General features: G+C 39.1%; 1 protein-coding gene across 1 annotated transcript; it reads left to right on the plus strand.

Moving 5' to 3' along the window:
• Positions 1–1505: 1505 nt before the first annotated feature.
• LOC308682413 (coagulation factor XIII A chain-like) lies at positions 1506–13219 on the plus strand (the record flags this gene model as incomplete). The annotated part of the gene is made up of 14 exons (XM_081352123.1): positions 1506–1641; positions 1735–1926; positions 2024–2275; positions 4383–4501; positions 6161–6268; positions 6376–6553; positions 7199–7337; positions 7532–7635; positions 7716–7804; positions 9254–9407; positions 11232–11510; positions 11639–11799; positions 12636–12772; positions 13069–13219. The coding sequence occupies 14 exons, from the start codon at positions 1506–1508 to the stop codon at positions 13217–13219; spliced, it is 2199 nt and encodes a 732-aa protein (XP_081208249.1).

Genomic DNA, 13219 nt, shown 5'->3' on the forward strand with positions numbered 1-13219 from the left:
CACTTCAATCGTCAGACACTGCAATGACACACCGCTTAACAGTGAAAAGTGTACCTTCACTTCAGCTCGTCGGGGCCGGCAGATCCCCTATGATGATACTTTCTAAAGGGAGACACCAAGTTCGACCAACAATCTGCAATTCAGACACCACTCGTTTCCCTCGCCACGCCAACCGTCTTTACTTCCACTGCCGTCCTACTGCCTCTGCCTCTCGTCTTCTCGTAATCACACCACTTCCGAGTTCTGTTCTTGCCGTTTGTTTGGTTCCTGTTCATGTTTGGATTGCTCTATTGGATATTGACCTTTGCCTGAACTGTTTATGAGATTGGATTACCCTAACATTAAAGTAACACATACTGCATATTGGATCTACCTTTCTTCTGTTCTTGTGTGGATCGTGACAAACACACGCTCAAATAGCCACTTGATTATCCACTGCAGCTGTTGCTCATCAATATGGGCGGCCATGACAGCCCGCCGGAACTGGCCTGGTGTTACACCGGAACTGTTTCCCCAAGGGAACTTGTTCCGTTCGTCGTAGTTCCTTTTCGTCACCCGGTGACACATAATCCGAGGGTATCGGATCTGCAATTCCTGCAATCCCAAAAAGGTATGGACAGGACCATCCTGGTGGTGGTGGGGAGGATGGTGGTAAGACTGGTGTGATAAAGCTCATAATTGTTGAGCAACACTTGTTGTCTGATGAAGGAATTGCTGTATTTGTGAAGCATTATTTGGTTTAAATTACAAGGGTCATATGTATTAATTTGTATTTACACTCTAATGATTACAATCTCAATGCAGTGAAATGTCACTATCATTTGACTAATTGAGAGAAGTCAATGATTTCTGTGAACTCTTGATGATTATTAATGATTTCTGCAAATCACATTAAGATTATTTTCTTTATTCTCAAACACGTCATTTCAACGTACTGTGCGTAAATCTTATCATTAACGCTTTATTGATAACTACAAAAGACCTTAAGGACTTACTTCATAACTTTACTTCTCATAATTAAATATCATAGGAATTGCTATAATACATTAATGTTATAATCTCATCTATATGTTATTTACAGTCTGGAATATGCTGCTGTCATCAAGAATTAGAAGCAAGGTCACAGAGTTGTATGTCGGACTGACCTGATCTTGGGATCATCTCGACTTCGGACGCTCTGGTTCCATGGATGTGTTTTTCTCCAGTGGAAGAGGAAGTCCTGAGCCTTTATTAATCAGCATGAGGCTCTTCATGAGCACATCAGCCTGGAGCCTCCTCACCTCAGCAGAACATCTAATCTTCTACACACACCGTGAGTTACGCTTTTAATGACACTTTAGCATTAATACAAAAGTTTGGTTGTGTTTTAGTTGTGCTTTCCTCTTGCCATGCCTCACCTGATATATCTAATATGTTTACCAAATGGGCAGTCTATAATGTCAGTAGATTTCTAACATTAAAATGATCTGTTCTCCAGACAAGCATCAAGGCATCTTGTATACATCATGTCATTACAACCCAACCTCACTTTGCCCTCGGTAAGCGGCCGTATTTCCTTTGCCAAATCAAATTCAGATGAGTATAATCCATCTGAGTTTGTGGCTTTTGATGTTTTGAGGCCAAGGGGACCCCTGGATGAAGGTAAAGTCTTACCTGTGTTTGCATTTAAACATGCCCTAACCAAAATTATTTACCACAGTCTGTCAGCAAGTCTTTTTCTTCTTCTTCTTCTAGAAACACAAGCTGCAAGTCTCTCAGTATTGAGCGTTGACATGCGTGCGACGGAGAACAAAAAAGACCACAACACTCACAAGTATGTGAGCTCCAACCTCATCGTGCGCAGGAATAAAGAGTTCACCATCATCATCAAATTTGACCGGGACTTCAATAAACAGCAGGACAATGTGGAGTTGGAGTTCCTGATTGGTGAGATTCTGCATCCAGAAGCAGTACATTACATTACTACATGAAATATCACCATAATCTAACACAGGTCATATCTGCTGTTCTGCTCATTTCACAGGCAGTTCACCTGATGAAAACAAGGGCACCTACATCATTTTGCCTATCGGTAAAGAGAAACCCGAAGTGCGCTGGAAGAGTCGTGTGGTGGAAACACAAGGAAATTATGTGACCGTTGGCGTAACACCAGACGCCAGCTGCATCATTGGCCGGTTTCGAATCTTTGTTGTAGTAGTGAGTGATTTGGGAAAACGGCGCACTGAGAGGAACACTGAAACTGATGTCTATGTGCTGTTCAATCCTTGGGACCCTGGTGAGTAAAACAGTTACGCTTAAAGCAATAAGTCCTGTGAAGCCATGGTTTACAGTGAATTTAGAAAACTCCCTTAGCTGTTCTAAATTCACTACTGTATAAACCATGGCTTCACAGGGCTTATTGGTTTTATAAAATGGATAGTCCATAAAAATATAATTTAAATGTTGATGTAATGAGGTCACAGGTCTGTGTTTGTAGAGTAATTTATAACGTTTTCAAACGTGACTCAACCAATAGAAATCAAGAGGCCCCTTTTATAAAATGTTGCACAGAAAACCGTCCTATACGGACCTGGACGGTTCAGGTCATACTTAGATGGGAGAGGTTATTATGTGAGTATAGGTGACCATAAGTCTGAGTGGACGCCCATGACATGCGGAGTCCCTCAAGGCTCAATTCTTGCGCCACTCCTGTTCAACCTGTATATGCTCCCAATGAGCCAAATAATGAGAAAGAACCAAATCGCTTACCACAGCTATGCAGACGACACACAGATCTACTTAGCCCTATCGCCTAACGATTACAGCCCCATTGACTCCCTGTGCCAATGCATCGATGAAGTCAACAGCTGGATGTGCCAAAACTTTCTACAGTTAAACAAAGACAAAACTGAAATCATTGTGTTTGGAAACAAAGATGAAGTTCTCAAGGTGAACGCATACCTTCACTCTAAAGGTCAAACAACTAAAAATCAAGTCAGGAATCTTGGTGTGTCTTTAGAGTCAGACCTTAGTTTCAATAGTCATGTCAAAGCAATAACTAAATCAGCATACTATCATCTGAAAAATATTGCAAGAATTAGATGCTTTGTTTCCAGTCAAGACTTAGAGAAACTTGTTCATGCTTTCATCACCAGCAGGGTGGATTATTGTAATGGACTCCTCACTGGCCTTCCCAAAAAGACCATAAGACATTTGCAGCTCATACAGAACGCTGCTGCCAGGATTCTTAGCAGAACCAGAAAATATGAACATATCACACCAGTACTCAGGTCATTACACTGGCTGCCAGTTACTTATAGGATTGATTTTAAAGTATTATTACTAGTATATAAATCATTTAATGGCCTAGGACCTCAATACATTGCAGATATGCTCACGGAATACAAACCCAACAGATTACTCAGATCATTAGGATCACATCAGCTAGAAGTTCCAAGAGTTCACTCTAAGCATGGAGAGTCTGCTTTTAGCTATTATGCCAGCCGCAGCTGGAACCAGCTTCCAGAGGAGATCAGATGTGCTCCTACAGTAGTCACATTCAAATCCAGACTCAAAACACATCTGTTTAACTTTGCATTTAATGAATGAGCACTGTGTCACTGTCTGTCCGACTGTTTATACTGTGTCTTATTTTAGTCTTTATTCTAAACTGTTTTAATTATTTTTAGTTCTTTCTCGTTTCTTTATTTTAAACTGTTCTTTATTCTAAACTGTTTTAATTATTTTTAGTTCTTTCTTGTTTCTTTATTCTAAACTGTTTTGTATATTCTTATTTCTTCTGTTTATTTTTAATAGTATGTAAAGCACTTTGAATTACCATTGTGTATGAAATGTGCTATATAAATAAACTTGCCTTGCCTTGCCTTGCCTATATTTTTTATATTACGATCATTTCTGAAATGTGCATACGTGTGATTCAGATAAGCAACGTGCACATAAAAAATGTGTGTACGCCTCGCTTCCAGAAGTGAAATTTATGATGGTGAAATTGTGCACAGCTGAATGGTTTCAGATCTCCGCCTTGTAAATGGCAATTAATTAATGTCATTTACATATATAAATAGCACCAGCCAACGTCCAAATCCTTTACTTGAGAAACTACTTTACTTGATTTCCAAATACTCTCTGGCAAAGAGAAAAGAGCGTATATCTGCTCAGACCCTGATGGGGCACTAAGCACTTTTCCACGTAAAAAAACATGTTTTTGTAAATATGGACGTTAGCGTGGATTTTAGCACACGCATGTTTTATAAATAAGGCACAAAGACCGGGACCATCTTTTTAATAAACTGGGAACAAACTTTAATATTTTGAGCACTGACATAAAGTTCATGAACAAATGCTTATGACGCATCATGTATATTGTATGTTTTTCTTCCCAGCGGATCACGTGTACATGGACAAAGATGAAGACAGACAGGAGTATGTGATGAATGATGTGGGGATCATATACAATGGAGAATTCAACAACATTACCTCCCGTTCATGGAACTTTGGACAGGTTGGTAGTAATCCAGAGTTTTTTTGTTTAATTTGTGTTGTAGCTGAATAAAAAGATCGCCGATGTACACTCAATGGCTGTCCGAGTTCACTCAATCGTTTTCATTCACTCCTTCAAGTGAATTGTATTAGTTGTCTAACGTAGCAAATTGTGATTAAGGGTTTAGTGGGCAATTTGGATTCAGCCATCTACTATTGGACAAAGTGTGACGGCTAACTTGGATCACGTGTGCCTTGATAACCAATCACATTACAGCCTTGGCATCATTGAATTTCGTTCAGAGTTGTGCATTAGTCATTCAGTATTTGCGGATACCATAGAAATGAATGAGAAGTAAACTAAATCTGACCTACAGTGGAATTGTCCGTGACTTCTCTTATAAAACAGCATTTATTTGTGTAAATTCTAAAAATAGATCTATCCAATTCAAATGTTTTATAACAAACATATTGAAGATTAGCCAATGATGGGCTGTCCAGTCATTAAATGATAAGCTGACAAAATATTCACATTAAATGTGAAGCCTCTCCTCCATTGACACCCATTTAAAAAAAAAATATATATATATATCTTGGTAACATTTTATAATAACTGCACGCTATTAATCATTAGTTATGCATTAGTAAACAGTTAATTCATCATTTATAAAGCATTACTAGACATTAATAAGCAGCTTATAAATAGTTATAAATGCTTTGTTCTTGATTTATAATAATATCTATAACGTGTTTAATAATTGTATTTTCTTAATTTATTAATGATCACTTTATCATTTTTAAATGAAGTATTGCATTATTTACAAACCGGTAATTTAGGAGTTGTCAGTGGCTAAAAAGATCACTTAGAAAGTTCAAGTAAATGTAGATTCAGGTCGTTATAAAGCATTTAGTAGTGGTTAGTTAACTATGTTTGTGAGCTCATCTAAAGTGAGGACTAGTTATGCCTTGTAAAGCTTTTATAAAGGAGATTTAAAGACTCATTATCTTCTAAACAGAAAAAGGAAACAAACACACAGTGATATAGAACATAGAAATATTAACAGCCTTTAAATCTCCTTTATAAATGCTTTACAAAGCATAGTCCTCACTTTAGATGAGCTCACAAAAACAGTTAACAGACCACTACTAAATGTTTTATAACTCCCTGAATTAACCATGAATTACAGTAGAAATACATGTTAATAAAGCATTTACTAACAAACTAAGTAACTATTACTATATGTCTGAATAATAATATTTAAACAGTTTATTAATAATTTACTAACCACTGACTACTCCTAAAGAACCGGTTTGTAAATAATGCAATACTTCATTTAGAAATGATAAACTGATCATTAATAAAGTATGAAAACACAATTATTAAACACATTATAGATATGCTTATCAAGAATACAGCATTTATAACTGTATTTATAAACTGCTTATTAATGTATATTAATGCTTTATAAATGATGAATTAACTGTTTACTAATGCTTAACTAATGATTAATAGCGTGCAGTTATTATAAAGTGTTACCAACATCTTCTAGTCTCCTCCACAGCATTACACTATTTTTTACTGACCTTGAAGGCTTGCCTTAAAACGGCTTTGGATAAACTCTGGCCCTCCAGGACCAGGATTTGACATCCATGAGTTAACTTTCTATGTGTTTTCCTGTAGTTTGAACAGGGGGTTCTGGATGCCTGTCTTTTGGTTCTGGATACTGGGAAAGTACCACTAGTTTTCCGTGGAAGTGCCACTGAAATTGTTCGGCAAGCATCAGCTCTGGTATGATTCCATAAAAGCAATCAAAGTATGGGCAATTCCATTTTATATGATTACACACACATAATACATGTTGTTTATTTAAGCATTTTTGTGTTATATATTTCCAGATGAACGTCCAGGACGATGATGGTGTCCTGGTTGGCAACTGGAGTGGCGATTACCCTGAAGGCACAGCGCCGACTGCCTGGACCGGAAGTCCTGAAATCCTGCTGAAATATGCCAAAGACGGTGGTGAGCCTGTGTGCTTCGCTCAGTGCTGGGTGTTTGCCGGCGTGCTGAACACTCGTGAGTATGGCCACTGCACATTATTTGGGGCGTCCGTTTGAGAACGATTTCTTCATGATAGTTTAAAACATTTTCAGAATGAAGTGCTTGTAGACTTGTGACATTTAACACCTTTTTTTATTCATAGACTGTAAAAAAATATGGGCATAGTGTCTGTGACGACACCCATAGGTTTCTGAAGAGCATTTTTGAAACTCATATTGGCCGTTGCCAAAGACGTGGATTAGCTGAGGTGACGCGGTGCTAACAAACAGCAGACAAACGGATAGTAGTGACAGCAGCGGCAATCCACCTGTCACTCAAGTGGCCACGCCCTTATTTATTCAGAACTTTAACTCTTAATATAACTTAAACGGATGAGTTATAAAAATATTCGCCCCCCTCACAGTTGTCATAAAGGGCAAAATTAGCTATATAGACCAAAACTACTTTTGCACCAGGCTGTAAACACATTTTTTCCACTGTAAAGTTGGGCATATTAACATGGGCGGTATATGGAATTGACTCTCTTTTGGAGCCTGTCTCTACTGGCCAGTCGATGAATTGCAGTTTAAGTCACTTTCGTGTTGGATTTAAGAGAGAGACCAAAGGTTGCCGCTTGATTTTACCTCATATTTTCCAATATCTGTTCAACCTTCCACCCAGTTATGCGCTGTCTCGGGATCCCTGCACGGGTCATCACCAACTTCTGCTCTGCTCACGACAACACGGGAAACCTGAAGACAGACATTGTGCTGGACGAAGACGGGAAAGTGGACCGAAGCCGAACTAAAGATTCAGTCTGGTGAGACACACAAATAGTGTTACAATTCAAGTGGTCCTAACTCCTGTACTGCAAAAAATGGGTGCCTTGGTTAAAATAATTCGCAGTTTTATCTCGGACATTGCATGATTTTTCCGTATTGAGTTAATGTACTATAAAGCCAATGTTATATACTGACAGGTTGATTAGTAATACAGTTTAGTCTTTTCTTAAAGGAACTACCACTGCTGGAATGAGGTGTACATGAAGAGGCCTGATCTGCCGGAAAAATTCTCAGGCTGGCAGGTGATCGACGCCACCCCTCAGGAGACCAGTGATGGTATGATCCTTGCCATGACTTCTGGCACATCAGAAATATACCTTAAGTTATATATGAATTATTTTTCTTCTCTCATTCAGGTTTTTATCGATGTGGCCCGACGTCTGTCAGTGCCATCAAAGAGGGAGAGCTCAGCTATCCGTTCAATGCAAAGTTTGTCTTTGCAGAGGTAAAAAACATGTCAATTAGGGATGTGTCTGAAGCCTAAATCCGAATTTGGACGGTAAATGAATAACATATTCTATGGAGCCCCTAAAGGGACATGGTTAGGCTTAGTCTACGGCTTAGTACTATAAGGCGGTAGTCGGTTACAGTACATTTCACAGATTTCACTTTTCATGTGAAGATTGTAAGAAGAGATGAAGAGAAGAGAATTGTAAGAAGAGATCTTATCTTGTAAAATGTGTGGTCAGTAACGCCGCTTCCCATACACAGAGTGCACATCACAAATTAGAAAGCAAAAGTAAAAAGCATGTGTATTCAAAAGCAATATCAATACCTCGCATATTCTTGTAAGCACACACTCTTAGATACCCCCAAATTATATACAATACAAATACCCAAATATAAAATTCAGAGAGAACTTTAAAAGTTTGAAATATATTTTTTCTTACCATTTCATATTTTAGAACAATTAATTAAAAAATGAATTTCCTTTCCGAACATAGGGCCCTATCTTACACACGGTGCAATGCAGCGGCAATCGCGAAGCAAGTGTTTTTTGCTAGTTTCAGGCCGACGCAGTTATCATATTCACGTCCTGCGCCCTGTTCAAATAGCAAATGCATTTGCGCCCGTTTGTGCACACATGGGCGTGCTGGTCTGAGAACAAGGTGTGTTCTGGCGCATTGTTGACACGTTGCTATTTTGAGGCAACAGAAATAGACTGCGCCATTGACCAACAGAAACCTGGTCTAAAGTCAATGGCGCAATATATTTTTTTTATTTAGTGTGCGCATTAGTAATGTGTGCCTATAGGCGGGTCCACAACGTGCGTACACTCTGCTTATTACACACAAAGGGACGCACAGCAGCACACAAACATGCCAAATATTTGAAATAAAAGGATTACAATGCAAAATATTATAATTGTTTACATAAAGATATGGTGGAATCCAGCTTGTCCCGTAGATGATCTGCTTGCGCACTTTTACCTCGTGAACGAGCAGTTCTGTTTGTGCTCTGGAGATGCCTTTCCGCTATCTAATTTCTTCATGTAAATAACGAATTTGCCATGGCACGAACGCAACTGGCATTCAAAGTGAATGGGAGATGAGACTCTGACTGGTTTAACGCACGTAAATCCCAAAACACACCCATTACTCATTATGAGAATAGGGACAACCCTTTTAGACCATGCGCCTGGTGTGCCAACCAGTTTTCCCGTCGTTAAACTAGCAAAAGTGGATTCGGACATGCGTTAAGTGAACTTGTACCATGCGCTTTAGACCATGCGCTTAGATCGTTAAAATAGGGCCCATAGTATTCAGCTTCGGGCACATACCTAATGTCAATTCTCTTTGATGTTTATGCCTTTAGATTTAATTTACAAGATATTAAAATCTTAGCTACTGTACAAACAAATGGACATAAAAAAATTACTTTCTCCTGTCCTCAGCTAAACAGTGATGTGGTATTCCATCGGTCTGATAAGGAGGGAAAAATGAAGATTCTCAATGTGGACACTGCATATGTTGGAAAGCTCGTTGTGACAAAAAAGCCTGACAGTAGCGACTATGAGGACATCACTTCTACCTATAAATATCCAGAAAGTAAGTTTCATTTCACATCAGTCAACAGAATCAAAAAGCAATGTGACATTAGATCAGGAAAGCTGCATTCAATGAAGCAATGCATCTCTGATACGGCTGACACTTCGCATGTGAACTTAGGGATGTCACGGTAGTGTTGGAAACTCAGAATCGAAGACCAGGAGACTTGGTTCTTTCTTCAGCAGGATTCTTTATTGAGAACACGAGCTGTCAAGCCCGATCTCATCCCAAGGCGTCATATACTGACACTTTTGACATTTCATCTACATCCAACGCACATGGCACCCTTTAGCGTCAATATGAGACGCAGATAGATATGGGCCAGAAGGCACCTCCTAGCGGTCTAACCCTAACCCAGACCTAAACCTACCCATAACCAAACAAAGCTCTGTGCGTGTCATATTGACGCTAAAGGGTGCCATGTGCGTTGGATGTAGATGAAATGTCAAAAGCGTCAGTATATGACGCCATAGGATGAGAATGCGTTGAGCTGTCGGTAGCTGCAGTCACCAAAGTCTAACTGAGTTCTCTACAATATAGTTTTTATACATTTACAAGGAGGAGGGACTTTTGGAGGTGGAGACAACTCAAAACAATGCAGAGGATGATTTGATTCAATCAAGTGAAAACCAGTTTGGGAGGTTATCTGGCTTGCTCAAGAGAAACAGGCCTTAATCAGCATAACACTATCATTCAAATGATCCAACCAGCCTGACAGTATCACCCATACCTTCACATGATCACAGAGACAAAAGCACAGCTGTACATTGAGCTTAATGGTCAGGAAATGCATAAGGACAAAGGGTGAGGGTGAAAGTCTCAGCCATTGACTCATTTAGAGAACAGGACTGGCAGGAATCTCTTGATGTAATCATCATAACCGCTGCTAAACTTTCTCAGTTTATATTGAAATCTAAATTAAACATTTAATAAATTTGTTATGCCACAGTAGCTTACAGTGGTTTCCTGAGAAATTTAATCCTTTAAGTGTTGGAAACTAAATTTGAACACAGACCTTATAGAAGATATAGTTGACCATTGTATTAAGCTGTGTTTCCACCGAAATTACCCGGAACAATTTGTCACAGGAACTTTTTTCCCCCCAGACATGTTGCTGTCGGCGTTTCCATCGTGGTCTAAACTAGTGGTCTTTTTTTGAACTCCATTGTTTATTCAAATAGCAAACAACTCTTACTGCACGTACCGCAAAAGATTTAAAAAAATAGTGTTTGAAATAAAATGCTGCAAGGAGTCAACCAATCAAAATGTTCCGCGCCCAAGTCCCACCCCCGAAAGTTCCTACGGTGAAAACACACCGAGTACCACCCCAAAGTCCCTAGTTCCTGGGGAACGTTCTTGAGGTGAAAACGTGGCTTTAGTGAATATGAAGTGATTAGAAAGAACCTTTTAGCCTACCTTGCTAAGGTTAACACGCAGAATTCAATTCTTTGGCCTTGGTTTACAAATTTGGTGGGTTTAATGACCTTTTGCTCGCAACCTCATTTGATCTAAAACATCTCAAAGGCCTTGAATGTTTATCTATCCTGGGTCATTTGATGTTCAAGGGTAGTCCAAATAAATTGTGTTGCCTTCTGGATTCCTGGATTGACAGTTTAACAACACAGCTGGTTTCAATAACTCAAAAGCTCTCTAGATTCACTTAGGAGACTCAGCAGAGCCCTTCAACAATTTAATTATTCAACAGACTTCCATAAGGATGCCAAACACCCTATGTACATGTGCACTAAACAATAGTGGTTTGACTGATGTTGTGGGAAGCAGTGGAAAATCCCAACAATTTACCTTCAACCCTTCTGACTCTAGAAACCGTCAAGGAGAGAGAGGTCATGCAGAATGCAGAGCGTTCTGGCATGCCTACCGGGGATTACTTGCCACAGCCAGAAGCAGGAGTGACCATCGAGCTCCAGACCGACACCGTCAAAATGGGCGACAACTTCAAGCTGACGCTGAACATTAACAACCAGACCAGCCAGACCTGCACCATCAATGCTGCCATCACTGGCTGTGTGTCGTTTTACACGGGCGTCGTCAGCACGACCTTTAAACTTGAAAACAAATCTGCAACTGTGGAAGCCTCGAAGAGTGAGTCACAACTGTTTCAGTAAAACTGCACATTACTTTGAGATCGAGTTATAACAGCTCTAAGGAACTCTAGGAACACTGTTAATGGATTAGTGTTTGACTACAGTGTGATCATAATATCTTTACAGCGGAGTCCCTGACGGTAGATATCAATGCTAAGGAGTATACACCGTACCTGGTGGAGCAGGGAAAACTGCTCTTTGTGGTCTACGGGAATATTGTGGAAACCAACATGTCCCTCTTCACGATGAAAGTAGTCACTCTCCAGCCTCCTAAACTCACATTAACGGTAAATACCCTCAATAACCATTCTTAAGGGAACTCGTGTGTAGGGCTTGGTATTGATACAGATTTCAAATCTAATTAAAATTCAGATTCAAATTTGATATTGATTTATTTAGAAATAATGTGTATTTGTATGTGTACATTTTTCTTAATTGGATAACCCAAAAAATGAGCATTCTGTCATAATTTACTCATCCTCAGTGTTGTCCCAAACCTATATTTATTTTTTGATCGGTTGACTTTCATTGAAAAGACAAAAAAAATGGTAGAAAGAAGCAAACAAAAATGAACCTTAATAGAAAAAAAATAACACGACTGTCATCAAACCTTTGACTTGGACGCATCAAAGTGAAGTAAGTTATTGTAAGTGAATTCATAGTAAGTTATTTTGTCCTTCATGTCAGAAAGAGCTCAAGCGCATAGAGCACATTAGAAACAGGATGTGGCATGAGTTTACTGTCATGGATTTGTCATGTACCACATCCACAACTCTGCACCCACATCCAATGTGGACAGAATCAAATGGTCCATTTGGCTTTTGTACTGATAAAAAACACAATAAGGGCTCGTTCACACAAAACTAAAGCAAATCTAAAGCAAAAACGCGAGACACGGGCAGTGGAATGAGTAAAAAAAGCAAGGTCTTGAGACGCGTTTTTTCAAAAGTTGACCTGATATTGACACTTTTTGCAGATTTGGGAGATTTTATGTAATCCTGGTCACATATTTGTATGTTCTTATTTTATATAAGATTTTCCAAACTTACCTGTGTACTTGTACAAAGAGCTATGTAAAAGCACTAAACATTTGTTGGTGCTCTACAATATAATTCATTCGCAGATGACTGGAACCCCCCAAGTTGGCAAAGAACTCATGACCAGTGTGGATTTCCAGAATCCCTTTAATTTCATCCTGCAAAATGTTCAGCTCCGCCTTGATGGACCTGGTCTGATACCAATCAAAATAAAATCTTACAGGTAAACTTCATATTTATATCACCTGGCTGTTGAAATAAAGCAAATGCAAATTAATTAATAACTGTCTTGTCAACTATTCCACCACACACCCATAAACATGCCCAGACATATACAAAGACAAATGTATTTATTTTTGTAGATGTCCATATACATTTTCCATATCTTGTTTTATTTATAATTATCTTTTTGTGTGAAAAATCCTGTTTCTGTTGCGATCAGAAATGGGCAGTACAAAACTAAATACACCTTTGGCTGAATTCTCAAAATGTTTTGTCTCTTATGTCTTCCACTTGCAGCCAGATATTACCTGGTGGCTCAGTGAAATATAAAGTGTCGATGGTCCCTCGAACTCCTGGAAAGAAGGTGCTGATGGCGTGTCTAGACTGCCCTTTACTGAGACAGGTCACCGATCAGCTCGAAATCGAAATATTGAAAGTAGAAGAGTGA

This window comes from Scardinius erythrophthalmus (assembly GCF_964197995.2).
Source record: "Scardinius erythrophthalmus genome assembly, chromosome: 22".
NCBI classification, from domain to species: domain Eukaryota; kingdom Metazoa; phylum Chordata; class Actinopteri; order Cypriniformes; family Leuciscidae; genus Scardinius; species Scardinius erythrophthalmus.